At 35.7% G+C, this 20,068-nt stretch overlaps 2 protein-coding genes across 3 annotated transcripts in view; both read right to left on the minus strand.

The window, feature by feature from the left end:
- Window positions 1–2,146: 2,146 nt before the first annotated feature.
- The window catches only part of LOC128855510 (uncharacterized), a 34,218-nt gene continuing 16,296 nt past the window's right edge, over window positions 2,147–20,068 (minus strand). Inside the window, exons 3-6 of the mRNA XM_054090470.1 lie at window positions 6,911–6,991; window positions 6,430–6,629; window positions 4,206–4,359; window positions 2,147–2,457 (exon numbers count right to left, since the gene is read on the minus strand). Of these exons, the coding sequence (XP_053946445.1) occupies window positions 2,279–2,457; window positions 4,206–4,359; window positions 6,430–6,629; window positions 6,911–6,991 (614 nt within the window). The 3' untranslated portion in view covers window positions 2,147–2,278. The remainder of the gene's footprint in view (window positions 2,458–4,205; window positions 4,360–6,429; window positions 6,630–6,910; window positions 6,992–20,068) is intronic.
- On the minus strand, window positions 11,475–12,886 carry LOC128855682 (uncharacterized). Of its 2 annotated transcripts, none has more exons than XM_054090797.1 (5): window positions 12,732–12,886; window positions 12,216–12,296; window positions 11,947–12,149; window positions 11,734–11,887; window positions 11,475–11,663 (listed from the first exon to the last, which is right to left on the minus strand). In XM_054090797.1, exons 2-5 carry the CDS (start codon window positions 12,289–12,291, stop codon window positions 11,494–11,496), a joined length of 603 nt encoding a protein of 200 aa, XP_053946772.1. In that variant the 5' UTR covers window positions 12,292–12,296; window positions 12,732–12,886; the 3' UTR covers window positions 11,475–11,493. The 2 variants fall into 2 exon arrangements, with proteins under 2 accessions (XP_053946772.1, XP_053946773.1); XM_054090798.1 differs by having other exon boundaries at window positions 12,216–12,329.

A 20,068-nucleotide genomic window follows, 5' to 3' on the forward strand; every position in this document is an offset into this window, starting at 1 on the left:
CTTTAGAGTAAGTTTTTAGCTTTTAAGTTCTTCCTCATTCACTCTTGTTTCTTATTTCAAACCACTTACACGTGTGTGAACACCATTGTGAATAAAATTATAATAATAAACATTTAAATTGTGGTTTATGTTAGTTATATGCATATATAACTGAGACCAAGCTCAATAATCAAAATTTCAAAACTTTTGGCAGAATTTCAGAAATTTCGGTTAAACATTTTTATGAATTTTTCTTCGTTACTTTTTTTTAAATAAAAAATTCTACAAAAAAAATTAAAAAAATTACAAAAAATTATTTTGGTAAACCAATTTTTCTTCATGAAATTTTGAAAGAAAAAATTTTTTGGATTGGATTTTTTTTGGAAAAAATTTGTTTTTTTTTTTTATTAAACAAATTTTGAAAAAAAGTGTTATTAATTTTGTATTTTTATTTAAACGAAAAATCCAGATTTTGTTTCTTAGTTTTATCTTTAGTAGCTGAGACCAAGCTTAGTAATCTCAATTTCAAATCTTTTAGCAGAATTTACAGAAATTTCGGTTACATTTAACTTTTTTATAAATGTTTCTTACTTCTTTACTTTTTTTAAACAAAAAATACTTAAAAACGTAGACTGTAGTTAACTTTCCGCAGTAAGTTTTATTTGAAATTATTAAAAAAAAATGTTAAAAGCAACACGTTTAAAAATTTCTAAAAATATAAAATTTTTTTTTTTTTTTTATTTGAAAATTGGAAAAGTAATGAATTACAATCACAATGAAATTAAAAAGCATTAGCGACTAGGCCATCAGCTTAAAAATAGAAAATTGAATTAATGGAATTTATAAAAAAAGGCGAGAATTACTTAGTATTACGAAACAAAAATAATCGGACTTGAAATTTATTTTAAAACTACACTGCCATACATTTTTTTTATATTCCGAATTACAACTCGAAGGAAGCGGGCACCGAAGCAAAGTCTAATCAAAAAATTGCAAACGCCCTAATGCATACACACACATACATAACTATATAAACACATGCAAACATAGCACACCGACATATCTACGAGTATTTGTGCAGCAACGCAAACTTCATGTGTAGACACTTAGCTTGAGGTCGAAGACATTTACGGTATCCTCTTTGTCCTACTTAGTGAAAATACACATACACACGCGTACGCACACACACATGCACATCATCAACCATCAACCAACACCAACACATGTACGAGTAAATGCATAAGTTAAAATAGTGCAGCATTTTGTCAAAAGCATACTTCAAAATGTTACTATTTTTTGAGTGAAACTTCAGCACCGAACAGCAGTCAGCTGCGCCCCAGGCACATGGCATGCGTGGTGGACGTACTGTAGCAGCTGCCAACCGTAAATGGGTGCTGCAGTCTAGCTGACGGTCTTACAGTCTGTCTGACGGCGCTGCAAAAGTACTTGATGCATTCGCGGCAGCTAAAAACCAGCGCAACCGCACCCAAACGCCGGCAGATATTTGCTGTAGAGCATTTTCCATTTCATGTCATATTTCCTGGCACTTTTTTTCTTTACTCGGTCTTTTTTGTTTTTTTTTTTTACTATTCTACTCTCTTGGCCACATTTAACAGCTCCATTTGGCGTATTTCCTGCTGGGGAAGCCGGAAATGCAAGATAGTAATTTTTCATAGCACACTTTTAGGATGAACGACATTGCGATGCAGATATGAGGAAATTCGCGTGAGTGCATGATGAATGGTTAGTAAAATGCGTTGAAATGGTCGAGTGCTCTCTCTCTCTGCGTGTTTAACGCCACGCTCGCTCTATCCTTGCGCGCCCAACTACATATTTGCTAGTGCACCAACACTCACTATCGCTAATATTTAAGTGGAGTTGTATTTAAAGTTTGGTTACGCGCTTTGAAATGTCCCATGGGCGTGCTTTGTGCACACACAGCTAGCGGTAAATTAGTGTAAAGGCTATTAATCACTTATGATTGTTTTTAGACTGAATGCATCATTGTGGTTGTTGTTATTGTTGTGTGCAGCATAGAATATTCATCATACATTTTTGGGGGATTGAGGGTTAGTTGTGCCGTAATCACTGTGTCACTGCAGTGATATACTAAAAGCTCTCGTGAGCATATTTTGCGAAATCATTTTCAACATGCCATTTTAGTGTTTTTGTATTATTTTATGTTTAAAATTTCTATTCTTTAGTCTTTATTAAACGTTTTAATAATCGTTTCTTACTTAAGTACAAACTTAATATTATGCTTAAATGTACATTGGTTTTTGGGTAATGTCACTGGTAATTAGTAATCAGAATCATCATCATCGTCTTCTTGGCCACTTGACAATGGATTCCTTGAAGGTTTGGTTAATTTGTTCGTTCGACATTTTTGTCTAAAATGTTTTTTCTTGCCAAATTGAAAACCTCGACGCAAGTCATCTAAGAATAATTTGTAAGACCAGCCGGGGCGGTCAGTTGCACCTATGAATACGTAAAATAAGAGATTAAATTAATTTAATTTTTTTTTGAGCTATGACATAGCAATTCTCTGCTTTCGAGCAATAACGTGGCTGATATTTTTCGTAATTTGGGTACTATCAAGGCGAATCTATTAAAGGTGGTGTTGGTAAATCAGCTGAGTTGTTTGTTTTTTTTTTTCTTCCGCCGTGTCCATGTAGCTGTCAGCTCAGAATGAAACAAGGCGAATTCATTACTTGGTTTCTAGTTTCTCAACACTTTGCTTTGACAATCAAACGTACAGAACATTGTTGTTGGTCTAGTGGCACCAACTTCAATGAATGCGCCTTGGGTACTATTAAATAAAAGTTAAATGCATCGAAAAACTACATATTTTTTACTTTAAATTTTTACTTTGGTATTGCAAAACATTTGAATACAAAATGTTTCTGATAATACTAAACGAATACAGTTACTTTATAAAAACATGAGCCCTTTTTTGGCATTTCAATTCGAAATATGAGCCAAAAGAAAGGTACTGTTCATTTATTAACTACATTTAAGGCACCTTTCTGGTCTAGAATTTGGAAAAAATCGATTTTTTTCCTGTTTTAATAGTTTATACTTTCAAAAATAGACTTGCAAATTTTTATATTGAAATTCGTTGTAGTTTTGACGTTACTGCCCTTTAAAACGAGATCGATTTGGAGTACGACGCCCAGGTATAAGCGCGTTAACCGTGTTTTCCCCGAAACTTTTTTTTCCCCCGAGTTGGCGTTGGTAATTTCTCAAAAAGTACTGAACCGGTTGATTTGAATTTTTAATATGTTATTAAGTAGAAATGAGGCTCCCGCGGGTAGTATAATTAAAATTTTATAATAATTTTTCTATTTTTTTAAGAGCGAGAACGTAAAAAAAAACCTTGTTTTTTTATTTTTCCAATAAACAGATAAAATGTCTAGAATTTTTTTTTTTTTTTTTTTTTTTGTGAATCTGCTACCCACCATAGCGACATTTCGATGGTTTTCGAGAAAAGTGACATAATTCAAAAATGCAAAATACTGAGTTGGGTCAGTTTTCTAGATAAGTGACGCGCCAATTCGATCACCTGACAAAACGACACTAACGCCATCTCTCAGAATTGTTTCAAGATTCGCTTATGACGCTTTTCCAGATAAAAATATATAAACTCTGTAGTTGATTTTTGTTTTTAACGGCAAAAATCCGAATTGTGAGTTAATTTTGAGTTGTGTCGCTTTTCTCGAAAACCATCGATATCTCCTGATAAATAATCGTTCGAATTTTTTTTTTCAGACGTACCTGAGCAGCCCAATCAGTTACGCCAGCATGTGTTACATCAGGGGAAGCATTTTTTTTATTATTGTCATTGAAAAAAAAAATTCTTTTTTGTGAATAAAGAATTGAGCTAATGAATAAAAAGGATTTCCAATTGATACCGATTGTTTTTTTCAATTTTCACGTCTCTAGACCAGAAAGGTGCCTTAAACGTTCTTATTGCCCGAAATTTCTAGTAAAAGGTTTTGACCGCTGATCTTCTTCTGCTTGATTGGCGCAATAAACGCTTGCACATTTTTGGCCGAGACTTTAACCGCTGATATTATAAAGGATTTTAAAGAATTTTATGTGTTTTTTTCTATTCCATTTCTTAGTTACCCCTCTAAGTAACATGAAATTTGTTCCTTCAAGTTTCGTTTTTACTCGAAAGCAGAGAATTAACTGTTTTTTTTTCTTTCTTTTTTTGTTTTACTTACTATATAGAACACTCAACAGTTTTGGATACTGCAACATGCGTTTTTTGCCATGTGTACCTTCGAGATTGTAGTTCAAAATAATATCCTCAGATAATACATAGACTAGTCTTTGTTTGAGACCCACAGGCATCAAAAGAGGTTTAAGAAATCGTGTCTGAAACGGTATTTTTTTTTTTCAATATATTCGGATGCAAAATTAATTAGTTAAACTTTTGATAAAAAGTTCAAAGTGGAAAAATCGGATATGGATTAAAAGTGGTTTTCTAAATAATAATATTTGTGAGGTTATACAAACTGGTATAAGAGAAAGTTCTTACAAAGAAGTGAGACGTAAATTTTTACGTCTACTTAGTTCTGCCATAAGTTCTGTTACAAATTAAGTCCGTTATAGATATGAAATTATAATACTTTTTTCAATGAAGTTAGTTTTATTTATGAGCGACCGCCGTAGCCGAATGGGTTGGTGCGTGACTACCATTTGGAATTCAGAGAGAACGTATGTTCGAATCTCGGTGAAAGACGAAAACGAAGAAAAATTGTTTTCTAGGCAATGGCAAACCTCCGAGTGTATTTCTGCCATGAAAAAAGCTTCTCATAAAAAATATCTGCCGTTCGAAGTCGGCTTGAAACTGTAGATCCCCCCATTTGCGGATCAACATCAAGACGCACGCCATAAATAGGAGGAGGAGGAGCGCGACCGAACACCCAAAGAGGATGTACGCGCGAATTATTTATGAAGTTAGATTTATGTAGTAAAAAATTTCATTCAAAATGGTCACCATTTGCTTTTGCACAAACCTTGAAAAGATTAGGTTATTAAGCTATTGCAGCAAGCACGATTTCCATAGATATTGACGTCGCTGCTCGAACCAAAGGTTGTTTCAGACTCTCCAACTTTCTGTGAGGCATTAGACAGGACATGTTCTGCAATTCTGACTACAAACTGTAGTCCAATAGATTCAGATTTGGACTTTCAAACGTCCAATCTTCTGCGGCTTTGAACCCATGAATATTGGTTTTTAGACACTACTGGGTGGCTTATGCCTTATGGACTCTCCATTGAAGAGACGATGCTTTACAACGTCTTCTAAGACATCCTCTTGGTACACTTTTTCGCAGAAATGAAGAGATGTAACGCCTTTACAAGACATTCCCCACCAAACCACTACGGAGGCTGGATGGTAGCCACGCTGAACCCTTGCAACAACATTCTTTGCGTCTTTAGAAGTTTTAGAGTAGATTTTGTCATTTTGCTTATTAAAAACTTCTTCAACAGTGAAAATTGTATCATCTGTGAAAAGAATATTTTCATGGTCGTTGACCGCGTGCCACCGAAGAAGCTGCTTGCATCTGTTGAGTGTAATTTTCTGCAAGCCGTTGTCAAAAGATGACCAGTTGAACGACGGAAGGCTTTCATGTGGAGATCATCTCTAATTAGTGTTAATATTGGTCTGGTTGTTGTTGTTGTAGCAACAACTTATGGATCTGGTCGATATATTCAATTCCCTGGACATGATTTTCTGCTTTTTCTAAGAGGATTTCTGCGAATTCTTCCTCGTACGGCTTTTATGGTGCGAACTACGCGAAGGTGATCACTTTTTTGCCATTCTGTGACTTCAGACCTTTGGAAAAAACGTTTGATCTTGCTATAAACAAACATTCTCGAAATATTAAGATTTTTCAGCCATTTATAAATCTCACTCGCACTTTTACCCCACTTTTGTAATGCAATCACTGCAATGCGATTTCCCTTAACTCCTCACTCCAATGTTAACACGCGAAATTTGCCACGAAACTGAGTATAATTGATGAGTAGACAATGCATAGGAACAAAAGCAAAAATAACGGGACTTTTTTCGGCGAATTTGTTCACGCCGTATGCATCTTAAAACTTGTAACAGAATTTATGGCAAGATTAAGTATGCGTTTTATGTTTTGCCCAATGTAGGCCGAGTATTTACCGTTGCAACAAAATACGTTTTTGTACTAACTTTTTCTGAATCTTTAGACATGCTACGGATAAGAGCAAGTAATTCAAAAAAAAAATTTTTTTAGTTTTTGAAATTTGCACTTAAAAACCCGTTGGGTGCAAAATTTAGCTATGACATTTTTTTTTCAATTTTTTAGCACTTTAAAATAAGTTTGATATTAGAAAACAACTTTTTCCAACACGCTTTATCCAAGCATTTTAGAATTTTTAAAAATTTGTCTTTTAATTTTTTACCATTTCATCTTTCTTTCTTTCATCCATTCCAATAAAAGCCTCGGCATTGTCTAAATCTTCTTGCGTCAATAGTGGAAATACTGGTCTTTGTATATTCTTTTCTTCTTCAGCTTCCTGCTCTTGCTTTACCATACGTTTCATCATTTCTTGGTGGCCTTTCATTAGATCGTCTATTATTTCGTTCTGCCGGTCCATAAAACCTTTAGAAATTTGACAAAAAATAAAATAAACTGCATAAAAAATAATTCTGATAGCTAAAGATCCATAGTATTTTTAGTACTTCAAATTAATTGCATTTTAGTACTTCAAATTAATTGGCATTATATTTCGGCAAGCTACATAAAAATTGTATTGCAATTAAAATTTTCTTCAATGTTTTTAATTGTATTCAAACACAGTCACTGAGAGCTTTGAGTTCGCACTACAAATTCTATGGATCTTAAACTACTTATGCATTGCTTTTATTATTGAATTTATTTACCTTTGATTTGTTGTATATCGGCGCGCATCTCCTTTATCTCTTTTGTCAATTCTTGCATTTGAGCTGTTATATCCATGTTTTCTGAAATCGGAGTTTTTATTGTGGGATATCACTTAGAAGAAGATTTAAACGTTGACTAGCAGAAAAAAAGTTTAAGAACTTGATTCTCTTAATAAAAAAAAACACGTTTTGCAAGCAGTTACAAGTTTTGAAGAATGAATATTGAAAAGAAATTTCTAAAAAATTGTTATTGGGAGAAAGATTAATGCCTGCTCGATGTTTAAGAGTGTTTAAAAAATGTAAAAAAGTTGTCTCATTCTAAACTAGTAATCTAACCTTGGTTTGCTTCTAACTTTGATTACTAAAACAATAAATTTTTATAGGTACTTATCATGGAGCGAAAATATTTTTTTTTTCACTGTTTTAAAGTTAACAAGAAACGCTTTTATAATGTTGCTCTTCTCTTCTCTCGCTAATTAGACGAAAGTAAATACACTTAGTGGCCAAGTTTAACTTTTCCTTTAAATTATATTTTCTCACTTGGAGATTTGCACTTCAACCTCTTGGTCTTTTGTGTCATCTACTCATCCCTCATCCCCTCAGTCACCTTATTAAACTCAAGATAGGTTTTAGTTAGATTGAGCGTTTACGCCTTTTCTCCGGCTGTAGTTGACCGAGATGTATCAACCTTCTCTGCGCTATAGCGTCACATTTAAGGAGAAAGTACATTGGAGTATCCTGGGACTGGTCACAGAAAGGACAAGAAGCAGTGAACCATATCCCGATCACGTGCAGAGGACAGTTGCACAAAGCACAGTTTTCAGTGGCCTGTTTGAATGCCCGTGAGCATTTTCAGTTGTTCCCTGGGAAGGGTTATGAGTTTTTCGACCTCTCTTGGTTGTACTCTCACAGTAATGAATTCGCTTGGCGTTCCTATAGTTTGGCACCAGCAAACCTCGCTTAGCCCTAGTTCTTCACTCCTAAGCTTCTCCTTGATGATGGAAGAGCTTGGGCCCTACTAAAGGCGAGGCCGCAGCTCCTCTCACCAATGCTATTTAATTCCCAGTTATCCCCCTGTGTCCTCGGACCCAAGTTAACCGGATGTTATTGTGCGTTCCTAGTACATTCAGCTTCTCGATACACTCAAGGACCAGTGAGGGCTTGAACTCACAGACGATAAGGCCTTGAGTGCCGCCTGACTGTCGCTCAGAATGGTAATTCGCTCATTCCAAAAAGTTTATTTCTGCACATAGACAGAAGCAAGTTACTTGGAAAAAATATCCATCGGCACATAATCCTATGTTCTGGGGCAATAAAGCTCCTATGGATTCTGGGGTATTCGAGCCATCTCTGTACCAGTGCAGGGTACACTCCTGGAGTTTCCCTTCAAATGCAGGTATATTTCCGTTTAACTTATCTTGCCGATGAATTCTAAACTTCCCTTCGAATTTGATGACTTTAGTAATATCATCTCTGGGTAGCTGGGTAAGTGGGAGCTGCAGCCTCAATAGTTCCATGTTTTTAGACGACATCACTTTTCCTCTCCCAAAGCCTTCCTTGGTAATATTCCGCAGGGTATGCTGGGCTGATTGCTGAATAAATATATGCAGCGGTGTCAGCTCAAGCATCACCTCCATCGCAGCTATAGGACAGGTTCGCAACGCCCCCGTGATGCACACACATGCTAAGCACTGAAGTATAGTTACCGCTGCCCGTACTGTTGAGAGAGTGACTCTCGATGCCCAAGCGAACGCTCCACTATTGGTCTTATTATCATGATTAACATCCATCTCAAGATTCTTCTGCTATAGCTTCAGAATCTTCTTGCTAGACGTTTGCATATCATTGCAACCTTTGTTGCTTTGGACAAAGTTGTGTCAGCATGCCTTTTCCAACTAAACTTGGCAACCAGTACAGGCGAAAATACTGAAATACGCTGATCAAACCAATAGCAACCCCGCCATGCGGATCTCTCTTATTCCTGGTGAAAGGAATGATGGCTGTTTTTAACGGGTTGGATATAAACCCATCTCGGTACATCATCTTTTAGTCAGGTTTAAAGCTCTTTGCAGTATGTCGCAAAGAGTGTTCTCGAACCGGCCTATCGTTATAATTACAACGTCATCCGCGTATCCCTGACAGCGGATTTCGTTGTTTGTGAGCAAATGAAGCAGGTCAGCTACTAGGCTCCGCAGGAGGGGTGATTAGACCACACCGCTTACTTGTTTGTAACTGGATAGATTTGTCCACTGTAACAGGCTTCAGCTATCCTTGTCTATAGCAGGCACTCTATCCCTCTGCAGGTGGATATCCTCACGTTTCTTTTCTCTAGTGCGCGACATACCCCAGAGTGAGAGACGTTATCGAAAGCTCCCTCGATATCGAGAAAGGTACAAGAACTATTTCCTCATAGTCAAAGGCACTCTGGTACATATGTAGGTGGTAGGTATGTAGGCAGTGTCCGTAGACCTTCCTGCCCTATACGCATGCCAGTTTTAAGAGATATGTGTTATACGCAGAGTGTTGCATCTGATTTCATTATCAATAATATTCTCCATTGCTTTCAATACAAAGGAGGTGAGGTTAATTGGCTTGAAGGGCTTAGCAAGTGCGTAGTTGTTGTTGTTGTAGCAGCATAAACATTCTCCATACATGTACGGGGATAGCTGCTGGAGTGACAGTCCTTAGCCGGACAAAAATCCGGGTCGTTTCGGTAACGTAGACGTCCCCGACTGTCGTGGGAACTCCAGTGCGTAGCCCTTTTTTCCTACCTTTGGTATGAAAACTACTTGTGCTCTTCTCCACACTGTTGGTATGTATGGCAGCGCAACAGTGTCTCACATTATCCCAACTATGTAGATGTGATGTGATATACAGATGCACAGACACAATAGAAAAAACGGGGAAAATGTCCAATATATTGAAATATTCTTTTATATAAAAAAAAATCAACTCAGGCGGAAGTTTGGAATAACAAAACGGAATTTGGAATAAATAACATTTCATCAGAGATATTTATACCGGCAAGTGAAAACGCAGATACCACAACGAAAAGGTACATTTTCTAATATATTTAAATATTGTTTTATATAAAAAAATTGATCTTAACGGTAAAAGTGAACAAAATCTGGGAATTTACTTAATTTTTCGATCGACCCTCAATATCCTATACATTTTTATTAACAGTATATTTAAGTTATTGCCAATCATTTAACGTGTTTTGGTGAAAAATATATTTAAAATATATTCATGAGTAAAGGAAAAATGAAATTTGACCACTAAATGAATTTACTTCCTCATAGTTGACCGACTTTTTAAAAGACCTTTGTAAAATGTCCCTATGAATTATTAGTATAGGCAAATTTAAATAAAAAAAATATTTGGTGATAGCAAATTACAACATTATAAACGTTCAGACGACAGCCGGAACGCCGCGGAAGTATATCTAGGCAAGAACCGTCACTACAGCAGCATTGCCCAAACAAATATTGATTTGCTTATGCTAACAGCAACAAGCATCACTACAAAAGCGTTTTTCGTTAACAACTTTTGAACGGTGACAAAAATCAATCCACTCTTTCTATTATTAATACTGAGCCCAATATACAGCTCTTGGTACCCCCTCGAGTTTTTTTTTACAAATTTTTCCATGCGTAGAGTAGATCAAAACCTTTTTGTATTTCAATAGACCGAAAATTATACTTGTCCAGCCTTTAACTTTTGAAATTTTAATACTATCCTCACATCATAATTAAGGCATAAGACTATAAATATCCGCAATCAACCAATCTTTGTAAATGCACAATACATCAAGTGTGGTGAATATAGATGGCAGCAGCCAGACGAATACTAAATTACTATTGTGGCAAAAAAAATTGGTTACTATAAATTTTGAGGCACTCGCATTATAAATCGCGTAATCTGTGCTTTTCTTAAAAAAATTACTCCTCTCAACTCGTTTTAGCGACAAAATCAATATTGCCTTCGCAAATATTATCTATGTATGTAGGTAAGCAATGCAAATCAATGCGCGTCGTCAGCGTACCTGAAGAGGTTCTAACATTGATATCCCAATAACACAAACACAGCACTTATTAATTTACTATTATACTATTTAGATAGATGCTTCACAACAAAAACAGCACAACTTTTACTGTTTAAAAACACTTAAATAGCCAAGCGAAAAATTATACAAAATATATTGAACCGCCGGCTGTGTTTGACAGCAACACACACGCACACACACACTGAGGGAGGTGAACTTGCGTTGCCAAAACATTTTAACTCTTAGAAGCTAATTAAAAATGTATTTGTCAAAATCCTTAACACTTTTGTCGAATGTTGAAACACCTTTAAAATTAGATATTTTGTTTTTCAAAACAGTGACTGCCAATACGATTTCCAAAATAATAATTTTAAACTAATGATTACGCAGAGTAAAAAGGTATTATTATTAATGTTACGTTACCGTTACAAACTAGGTTTGAAGAATTCTTATTCCAATAACCTTCCTAACTAATAACGGCTATCACAGAAAATTTAGTCAGAAATACAAAAAAAGAGGTAATTTTATTGATAAAATTTTATTCATCGAACGGTATCAAAACTTCTTCAATTTTAATAGACGGCTCTTCAGAATGTTTCCTCCGTTGAGTCCAATTATATTTGAAGTGCTTGTTTTTGGAGCACTTAAATCCATTTCTGAGATCGTCTAGAAAATATTTGTAGTTCCAACCCTCCTTAGTAGTGGCTTCTGAAAGTTAGAAAAAGATGTAACAAACTTGCTCAGTTTAAATATATACGAAAAAAACATAATAACTCACGGAAGAGCACATCCATTATTTTTGGATAGTCTTGTATGCGCTTCTTATTATGTCTGCCATCAACATTATAGTCCATAACCACATCAACTCCCAATATTTTGTTGAGATTCTTCTTAAAACTTCCCGGCATTAAAAGTGCCCTGGCAAGTGCAATCTAGAAAAATAGTCAGTTAACTTTTGTGTCCCCCCATCATCCATGCAATTGTGGCTTACACATTCGGTTTTGTTTTCCTCTTTTATACCCTCTTCTGCAGCCTCCAATTCTTCTTGGGATTTTATGGGAAACATATTTACAAATGGTTTGACATTATTTGCAGGCAAATATTTTTCCTGCGCGCGCGCTTCTTGTGTTCTGATGAGATTGCATTGCTCCTTTATCAACTTTACAATCGTACTGTTTTGTTTTGTTAGCGATTCTTGAAGAAAATATAATATATTAGAAAGAATTCAGCGATTGATTTAAGCATTTTGTTTTTGCATACCTTTCAGCTGCGCAACTTCTTTCCGCAATGCCGCTGTTTCATTGGTAAGTTGTTCCACTTTTTCATTTAAATCCATTATTTCTGAAATTTAACGTTACACTCGTTGTATATAAACTGAAAACGATTTTTTCTTTTAAGATTTTAACAAAATTACGATAAAGTTTATCAAAAGTTATTATTTTCATTTTATATCACAATGCAACCATGCACTGTAATACACACGCATACACATATTTCAACATACCAAGCAATGAGTGGTGTGTTAAAGAATGTGAGCAGCTGTAGATACATTTTGTTTAGCTACTTAAAGCTTATAAACAAACATTATTTGCGCATTGAAATGCACAAACCGTTTAATTGAAATGAAATAAATGCATTTATAAGTCGCTGATACTACATTTATACAGTTTTTTTGGGATTTCACTGGTAGCAAATGTTGCCCCACGGATGTGGCTGCTGCATTATATTTTGACTTCACTCTGCTGCTTGGAATGCTGTGTTATATTTCTATTTTACCTTAAAGGGACTGTTTCCAATGCTCCCAACAGCTGTGCTGTATTTCTTTAATACTTTTGCAAGTAAAAGTTTATTGGTATTTACACTTGTTCATTTAATGAGAATTGTAAACAAGCACGGTCAAATGTCACACACCTTTTGACATTGTGGCTTTGTTTTGTTGGTGTTGCATTGTGGTGAAAACGCGGAAATGGTAGACTGTGTGGTGTATAAACGGGCAAATAGGCGAAAGTATAACCCTTAAGTGGCTACTAAAGAAATTTTGCTTTAAGTGGCTTCGTTCGAATTACAAATATTTAGGTACACGTAAAATGTGCTTATAAGTATTTGTAAGAATTGTTAGGTACACATAAGAATGTGTATATTTGTATATAAGATGTACATGTGCAATATTTATTGTAAATATATAAATGACAAAAAAAGCCGCCGTAGCCGAATGGATTTGAGAGTGCCTACCGTTTAGTTCGACACGGGTTCGAGACCCACTGTGGGCATGAAACCCCAAAATGATAGAAAAGGTTTTTTTTGTTCCCATCGCAGTCGGTTCAACGTTACCGGAACGACCCAGATTCATATACGGCCAAGGACTGTCCCTCCATCAGCATTCCCGGCGCATGTATGAGGCATTTTTATGCTGTTACAACAACAACAAAATGTTTTTTTTTTTTTTAATAAGTATAAAAGCTTCAAAAGGACATCACTAATAGGAAGAGAAGCTTAGTCAAATACCCAACAAATGTCATAAGCGCTAATTAACGGAGTTATCTGAACTTGTACCAATGTTATATTACTCAAAGAAATTAAAATATGCCAATTTTTGTGCAAGAATATTTTTATTATTATTACTTTTTTTTTTTGGCTTTTATAAAATTGAGCAAATAGTTATGTTTATATTGTTTAAAAAAAAACCCCCATGTATATACTGTTATTATTTGAAGGGGATACCTCTTTACAACAGTTTAATGGAATCAATACATTCATGCATGGAAACGGATATGGCACACCAAAACTTTCAGACTTATGATTAAAATTGATTTGGTGTGTCTGTATGCCCGTCTGTCGGCCCTTCCAAATGTTGATCTCACGAAAAAATGTTGTTATCGTAAAACATGTTATACTTTTACTTTTAATGCAGATGTTAATGATCACGACCCCCTTACATGCTGCATATGATTTAGCAGTGTTTTGTCGTTTTGACAAACTGTTATATAAAACCGTTGCATTTCATAGCGGCCCGCCGCGAAAGTAAACGAGTACAAAATGATTTCATCCCGTCGTAGAACGATCAAAAGACCGGCATCCTGCCTCTCATCACATGAGAGGTAACATAATTCTATAGCCTGGCGCGCAGCAGAATTCTTTAGCGATCAGAGAAGTAGTGAATCGAAATTGGCAAATATTAATTTATAGAACTCGGCATTTCAAATTCTAATAAAAAAATTGTTGCATACGAAACGATAAACACTATACTAGATTGTTCAATAAGCTTTGCGGTTCGATAAGAAAAACATAATTTTATGGTTTGAAATAGACTTTATTATTCAGTATAATCTCCCTGAACTCTGTGCTGTTATTCCAATTTATGAAATCCATCCCTGAAGTGAGGATCTAGAAGGACTGCAAAATACGCTTCTACAATTGTTATGATCTCATCATTTAATGAAAAACGCTTTCTACGCATATTTTTTTTAGCGAAGGCGCCAAATCTAGTGAATACGGTGGATAACGGATTTTAGCCATTGTCAAAATGCTCTTGTGATACGGTGCATTGTCCTGATGAAAAATATTTTTTTTCTTTCGTAAACTGGATTTTTTTCAAGAACTTTATCTCTCAGCTGGTCTAACTCGTTTTGGAGCGGAAAAACCAGGTTAAGACCACTCTTTAGCCTCTTATTTTGACTTAGAATCACGCTGATAGACCCATTGCAGAGAACGTTAAATATAGAGAATTCTCACGAGCTACGAATAGTGTGAATTGTCAAAAATGAAGTGAAACCGCGAACACTATTTCACCTCGCTTAACTCGAAGGCGGGGAAGTTCTTAACAGACCTGATTACAGTGAATTATGTACAAGTACATTGGCTCTGCTCAGTTTTTGGTTTCTGTATGAAATCAAATTGACAAATGCCGACGGCATTTTGCAAGGCATTTGCTTGTGCATTTTTACGTTCCCTTGGTAAACGAAAATTTATTCAATTTGTATTTTCAAACAAATACAACCAAATAAAGATTTAAAATCCAAGATTTAAAATCAAAGTAACTTTAATGCACACATTTTGTTGTGTGCGTTTTAGTAAATTTGATGAAAATTTTTACTAATTTTTCGAGTCGAAATTAATTTTAGACAAAAATTCAAAGAGCATTGAATATATGTATGTATATCAATATATGTATATATACATACATATATTTTGTTAGTTATATTTGTGCAAAAGTTCAATTGCATCTTCAATTCTTATAGTGTTAGAAATGTATGTATGTGCACATGCACTGCAGCAACAATGACCTACCTCACGACGCATTGCCTTATCATATTTATGTGCATTTGAATATGCATTTTTTGGTCCTGTGCCAAACGAAAATTTTTTAAATTTACCTATGTATATTACAGGGAATAATTCATGTATGTATGCATTTTATAGATAGTACAAAACTTTAAAATTTAAAATAAATAAAAGAAAACTTCAAAGAAACGTATTTGCATACATATATGGGACAACTAAGTTCTATTGCATCTTTAATATAGTGTTGCACGCATATGTATGCACTGAAGCAACATGACCTACCTCACGAGCATCGTCTTATCATATTTCATGCAATAATTAGGATGTAAATATTCGAATGATCGAATTCCTGCAAATGCTAAAACAACTTCTTCTGCATATGCATCGACGCATGTGCATGTGCGTATGTATATGCACACCTGATCCCTAACTATATCTATATATATATCAATCAATCGATCAAATCAAAAAATTCTGTATACAAAACGCTTCATTACATTTTCATTACCAGGCACACAGGAAGATGGCATATGCAAATATAAATATTGAATTCAAGCAAAACAATGCTTATTAATATACACATATGCATGTACATACAACCGCACACACAGGGCATTCGCTTTATTCCTCAAAATGCGTATGTCGTTCAAAGCTAAAATTCTATGCCTAGCGACTACAAGAACAAAATGCAGTCATAGACGCAGGCGTAGCGGCCATCATTCTAGTTGCCATAGCGCTGAACAGTCGCGGCGGCGCCGAACAGTTTCAACTATTGTACTGTGCAACAAAAACTCATCTTCAAAAAATTCATTGATAAATTCGAGCTCATAGTTCTAAGAGCAAGAACTTTCATTCATAAAACGAGCCGCCCATATGCCAATTTTCTCGACAATTCGAAAATAGTCAATATTTGAATATTTCGCGTAGAATTATTTGCCAATATTTGATAAATCTTCAATTTTTGTCAAGTCGAGTGCCCGCGGCATCGTACATATGTATGCAAAAATATATGTATGTAAATATGTCTTTCTAAATGCTCAACAGCCGCAGCTGCTGTGCGTCAAGTGCGCGCATGAGCATACAGTAAGTTGCAGAAGAAAACAAGTAGCTTAAAAAAAAGGTCTGATTCGGACATTTTAATACTAAGATAAAATTTGGAAACAATTATTTTATGTTAACTGATAGTAGGCAAATAGTTAATTAGTAGATTACTTTACGTATGTAGTTTTTCAATTGATAAAAAGTGCACAAAACATATGCATATATCTGCAGTTAGAAACTTACTCTGAAATCAGAGCATTTGAAGATGCCTGTAAACATGTCAAGGTTACTGTACATACAATGCTGTGCCTATGAATGTGCGCTGCGCCTTTGAATGCGCGCTGGATTTCTTGCGAAGTTTTACCGTTTTATCTTGAGCTGTGGCTGGTGAGCACACATACACACAGCATATACATATGCGCAAATGTATATAAATTCACAAATGTATATAAATTCACAAATTTACATTTGCATATGCCATCTTCCTGTGCGCCTGGTAATGAAGCGTTTGCTATAGAGGATTTTGATTCAGTTGAAGGGAATTCAACAAAGTTTTACAGACACCAGACAGACAGACATAACATATGTACATAATTTGGATGATTTGGAGAAATTCAAATATATAGGTCATATTAAAAAGCTACCTAGCATTCTTTGCTTCTAATCACCAACAAATTCTTATCGACTGCTGCTAAATTTACATAATTCAGCCCCTCACTGTTAATTTTTGTTGAAAAATGTGTCAGTGGTGAAATTGTCTTCGCGAGACGAGTACCCCTCGAAAATGAACACTTTCCAGTCATTAAGACTTCTCTATTCATTAACGTTCTCTGCACTAAAGACTGAAGAACACAAAGCAAACGTCAAAGATTGTTCAAGAATGTAAGAAGAAGCTTAATTCAGCTGCAAGACAGAATAATCTTGTACTGGGTTCCAGGATACTGCGGTGTTCAAGGGAATATAACTGCCGCTGAATTGGCCAATTGTGGATCAGCGGTTACCCCACACGAACCAGAACCAATAATCGGAATCAGGTCTGCAGGAATCAGCGATTATGTATGCAATTTACTTAAAGAGGGATGGTCCGGTCTGGAACACTGCAAAGTATTTTGTGACAAGCCTAAACAGAAAACTGTCAAACTTTCTTCTAAAATTTCGAAGCAAAGGCGTTCGGTTGATGGACCACCAATTGACCACCATTGGAATCATTAGGGACCCGATTTGCCTGTCTTGCTTAGAAGAGGATAGCACTGAGTGAATTTTGGGTTCGATGCCATGAGAATTAGTAAAAAATTTGTTCTCCCAAACTGGATAATGGTTTCAGATTTGTATGTATGCATTCTATCCTATATTTTTCCTGCTGTTACTTCTCTTCTCTCCTTCTTGACTATCTACTCTTTTAATTTCCAGAGCTTGAATTACAATGGGTGGTTTAGCCTGAGTGTTTTAGAAGTTACCAAATCTCTCGGTGCTTCTTGGCTTGACTTTTTCAAATTTCATTTTTCGAATTTCACCCATAGTGATGAATCGACGCATAAGCCATACGCTCACATACGATCATTTGAAGAATATACCAACATAATAAAACAAAATTTAGGCTAGTAGCAATAACTTCTGTTATCGAACCTCCATACTTATTGAACAACCTAGTAAATATATTCATACTGTATGTGTCTACAGCGACAGCAAAGCTGCGCTCATGGTCTTAGACAGCCTTCCAACCACTTCAAGGGTAGTTGTGACCTGTAAATCCAGGCTGAACTATGTCGGTAGACATAATTCCTGATACTAACACGGGTCCCGGGACACGTGGCTATCGTGGGTAACGAGACCTCTGGCTCTTTAGTTAAGATGGGTTCTGGGCGAACTTCTTTAGCCCGTAGCCCGTTCTTTCACGCCCTTCTACATCCATCAAAGCCACGGTCGGCAAATAGGTTACTTCAACCTACAAACGAGCTTGGCGGGAGCAGAGGGGATTGTAGGTAGCTGCTTAGAATGATGACGGGCCACTTTCTATGGGCTAAACACATGAAAAAGGTAGGCATCTGCGACAGTGTACTCTGCCCAGCATGTGGAGAGGAGGAATAAATAATAAATAAATCGGCTTGTGTTTTTTCTAAAAAATAGTACCGCTACTCTTAAAAACATTGACTATCATAGAAACCTTTCTCCTCTAGGCCAGAGAATAATACTCGGGCAATGAACTGATACGCAACAAAACGATATCTTCAGTACGGGAAGAGATAAAAGGATTCAGTGACAAATACAGCAGCCACTCCAAGTCGTTTGCCAGGGCCGTAATTCAGCCAAGCACCTAACATATGGGCTGAAAAGTAACAGGCCTACCATATAGAGGGCAGTAGTGTTATTGCTTTTTTTCAATTAGTTCAAACCTTAAAGGGGCAGCTGTTAAAATTTCATGATATTCTTTCTATTCATTCGTTCGTGAGTTATTGTGTTAAAAGTGACGCTACTTCTGTTATTTTTAAAACAATGGATTAAAAAGAATTTGTTGTTTTAATTTTAAACTGCTATTTGATGGGTGATGGGAAAAAGTACCGTTCAAGCAAAGCAATGGCTAGATAAAAGGGCGGTTTGCTGACTAGAGACACCAAGCAACCGATGATGCACAACGGAATGGATGTCCAAATGGTAACAACAGGAAGCATAAGAAAATCCACAAAACCGTTTTGATTGATCGAAAAATGTAGTAAGCTGACATCGTAAAGATATCAAAAGAACGCGTTGGCTTTATATTGCATGAGAATTTGACTATGAGAGAAGCTCTGCTCAAAAGAAAAAAATTATAAAACCAGCCCCTAAATGTCGCGCCTCTCACTACATATTCAGTATGTTATTTCTATCAAAAGCTAAGTCATTAAGTGAACTTGGACTTCACCTATTTCGCGCTCTTCAAGATCGCCTCATTGTCCTAAGTTATATAAATTTATGTTTAAATTTAAAACAGATTATAATACAAATGAAAAAAGTAAAATTAAAAAAAGAATTTCTAAAACTAGCCGATTCTATCGATTTAATCTCTAAAAATCGAAAATCCAAGGCACTCGGTGCTTCCCATTACTTATTAACGCACTCACGCGTGTCGTGAAGGAAGAAAGCGCAAGTAAGTTGAAGCCTTAGCGCAAAATACACCTATTTAACTTTAACAATTCAAAATGGATTCTTTGATCTGCTTCATGAAAAACTGCATATAATTTTACTTCGTTATAAATCAATAAAAAAAAGTGGAGCCAAAAAAAGATTACTCAAAATTTTAGAACTGACAAAGTTAACTATTGTTAACTATCGGAATCTATATAAAGAGCTGAGCTTTTTATTATTTCAGAATATTTGGCTGATCATTCGGCTAGGTTGGTGGAAGTCCACAGGTTCGAAGCACCAGATACGGGTAATTAATAAAAAAAGTTTCCTCTAACAACGGTCGCCCCTCGGCAGGCAATGACAAACCTCCGAGTATATTTCTGCCATGAAAAAACTCGTGATCCAAATCATTTGCCATTCGGAGGCGACTTAAAACTGTGGGTTGCTTTCCCAAACATCCAAAAACATAGGTGTAAGCGTCAATCCAATGTATATACATACATACATACATACATACATACATACATACATGAATAAATATATACTTATATACAGTTCGAGGAAAAAGAAATCCATTATTTTTGCATAAAATTTCTGCGCAAATGGCTTAAAACTGCTTTATGGTGGGTCTTTAGCTCCTGGGTTACGACTAATAACTTCGATTATTTCTGTGATTTTATCGACATTAT

This window comes from Anastrepha ludens, chromosome 2 (genome assembly GCF_028408465.1).
Source record: "Anastrepha ludens isolate Willacy chromosome 2, idAnaLude1.1, whole genome shotgun sequence".
Classification (NCBI taxonomy): Eukaryota; Metazoa; Arthropoda; class Insecta; order Diptera; family Tephritidae; genus Anastrepha; species Anastrepha ludens.

Excerpts from the sequence above, each read along its gene's own strand:
- LOC128855682 (XM_054090797.1), bottom strand. The coding sequence starts at position 12,291 with ATGGATTTAAATGAAAAAGTGGAACAACTTACCAATGAAACAGCGGCA. Across the intron at positions 12,150-12,215 it reads AGAAGTTGCGCAGCTGAAAG|AATCGCTAACAAAACAAAAC; the intron begins GTATGCAAAAAC and ends ATTTTCTTCAAG. Across the intron at positions 11,664-11,733 it reads AATAATGGATGTGCTCTTCC|AAGCCACTACTAAGGAGGGT; the intron begins GTGAGTTATTAT and ends TCTAACTTTCAG.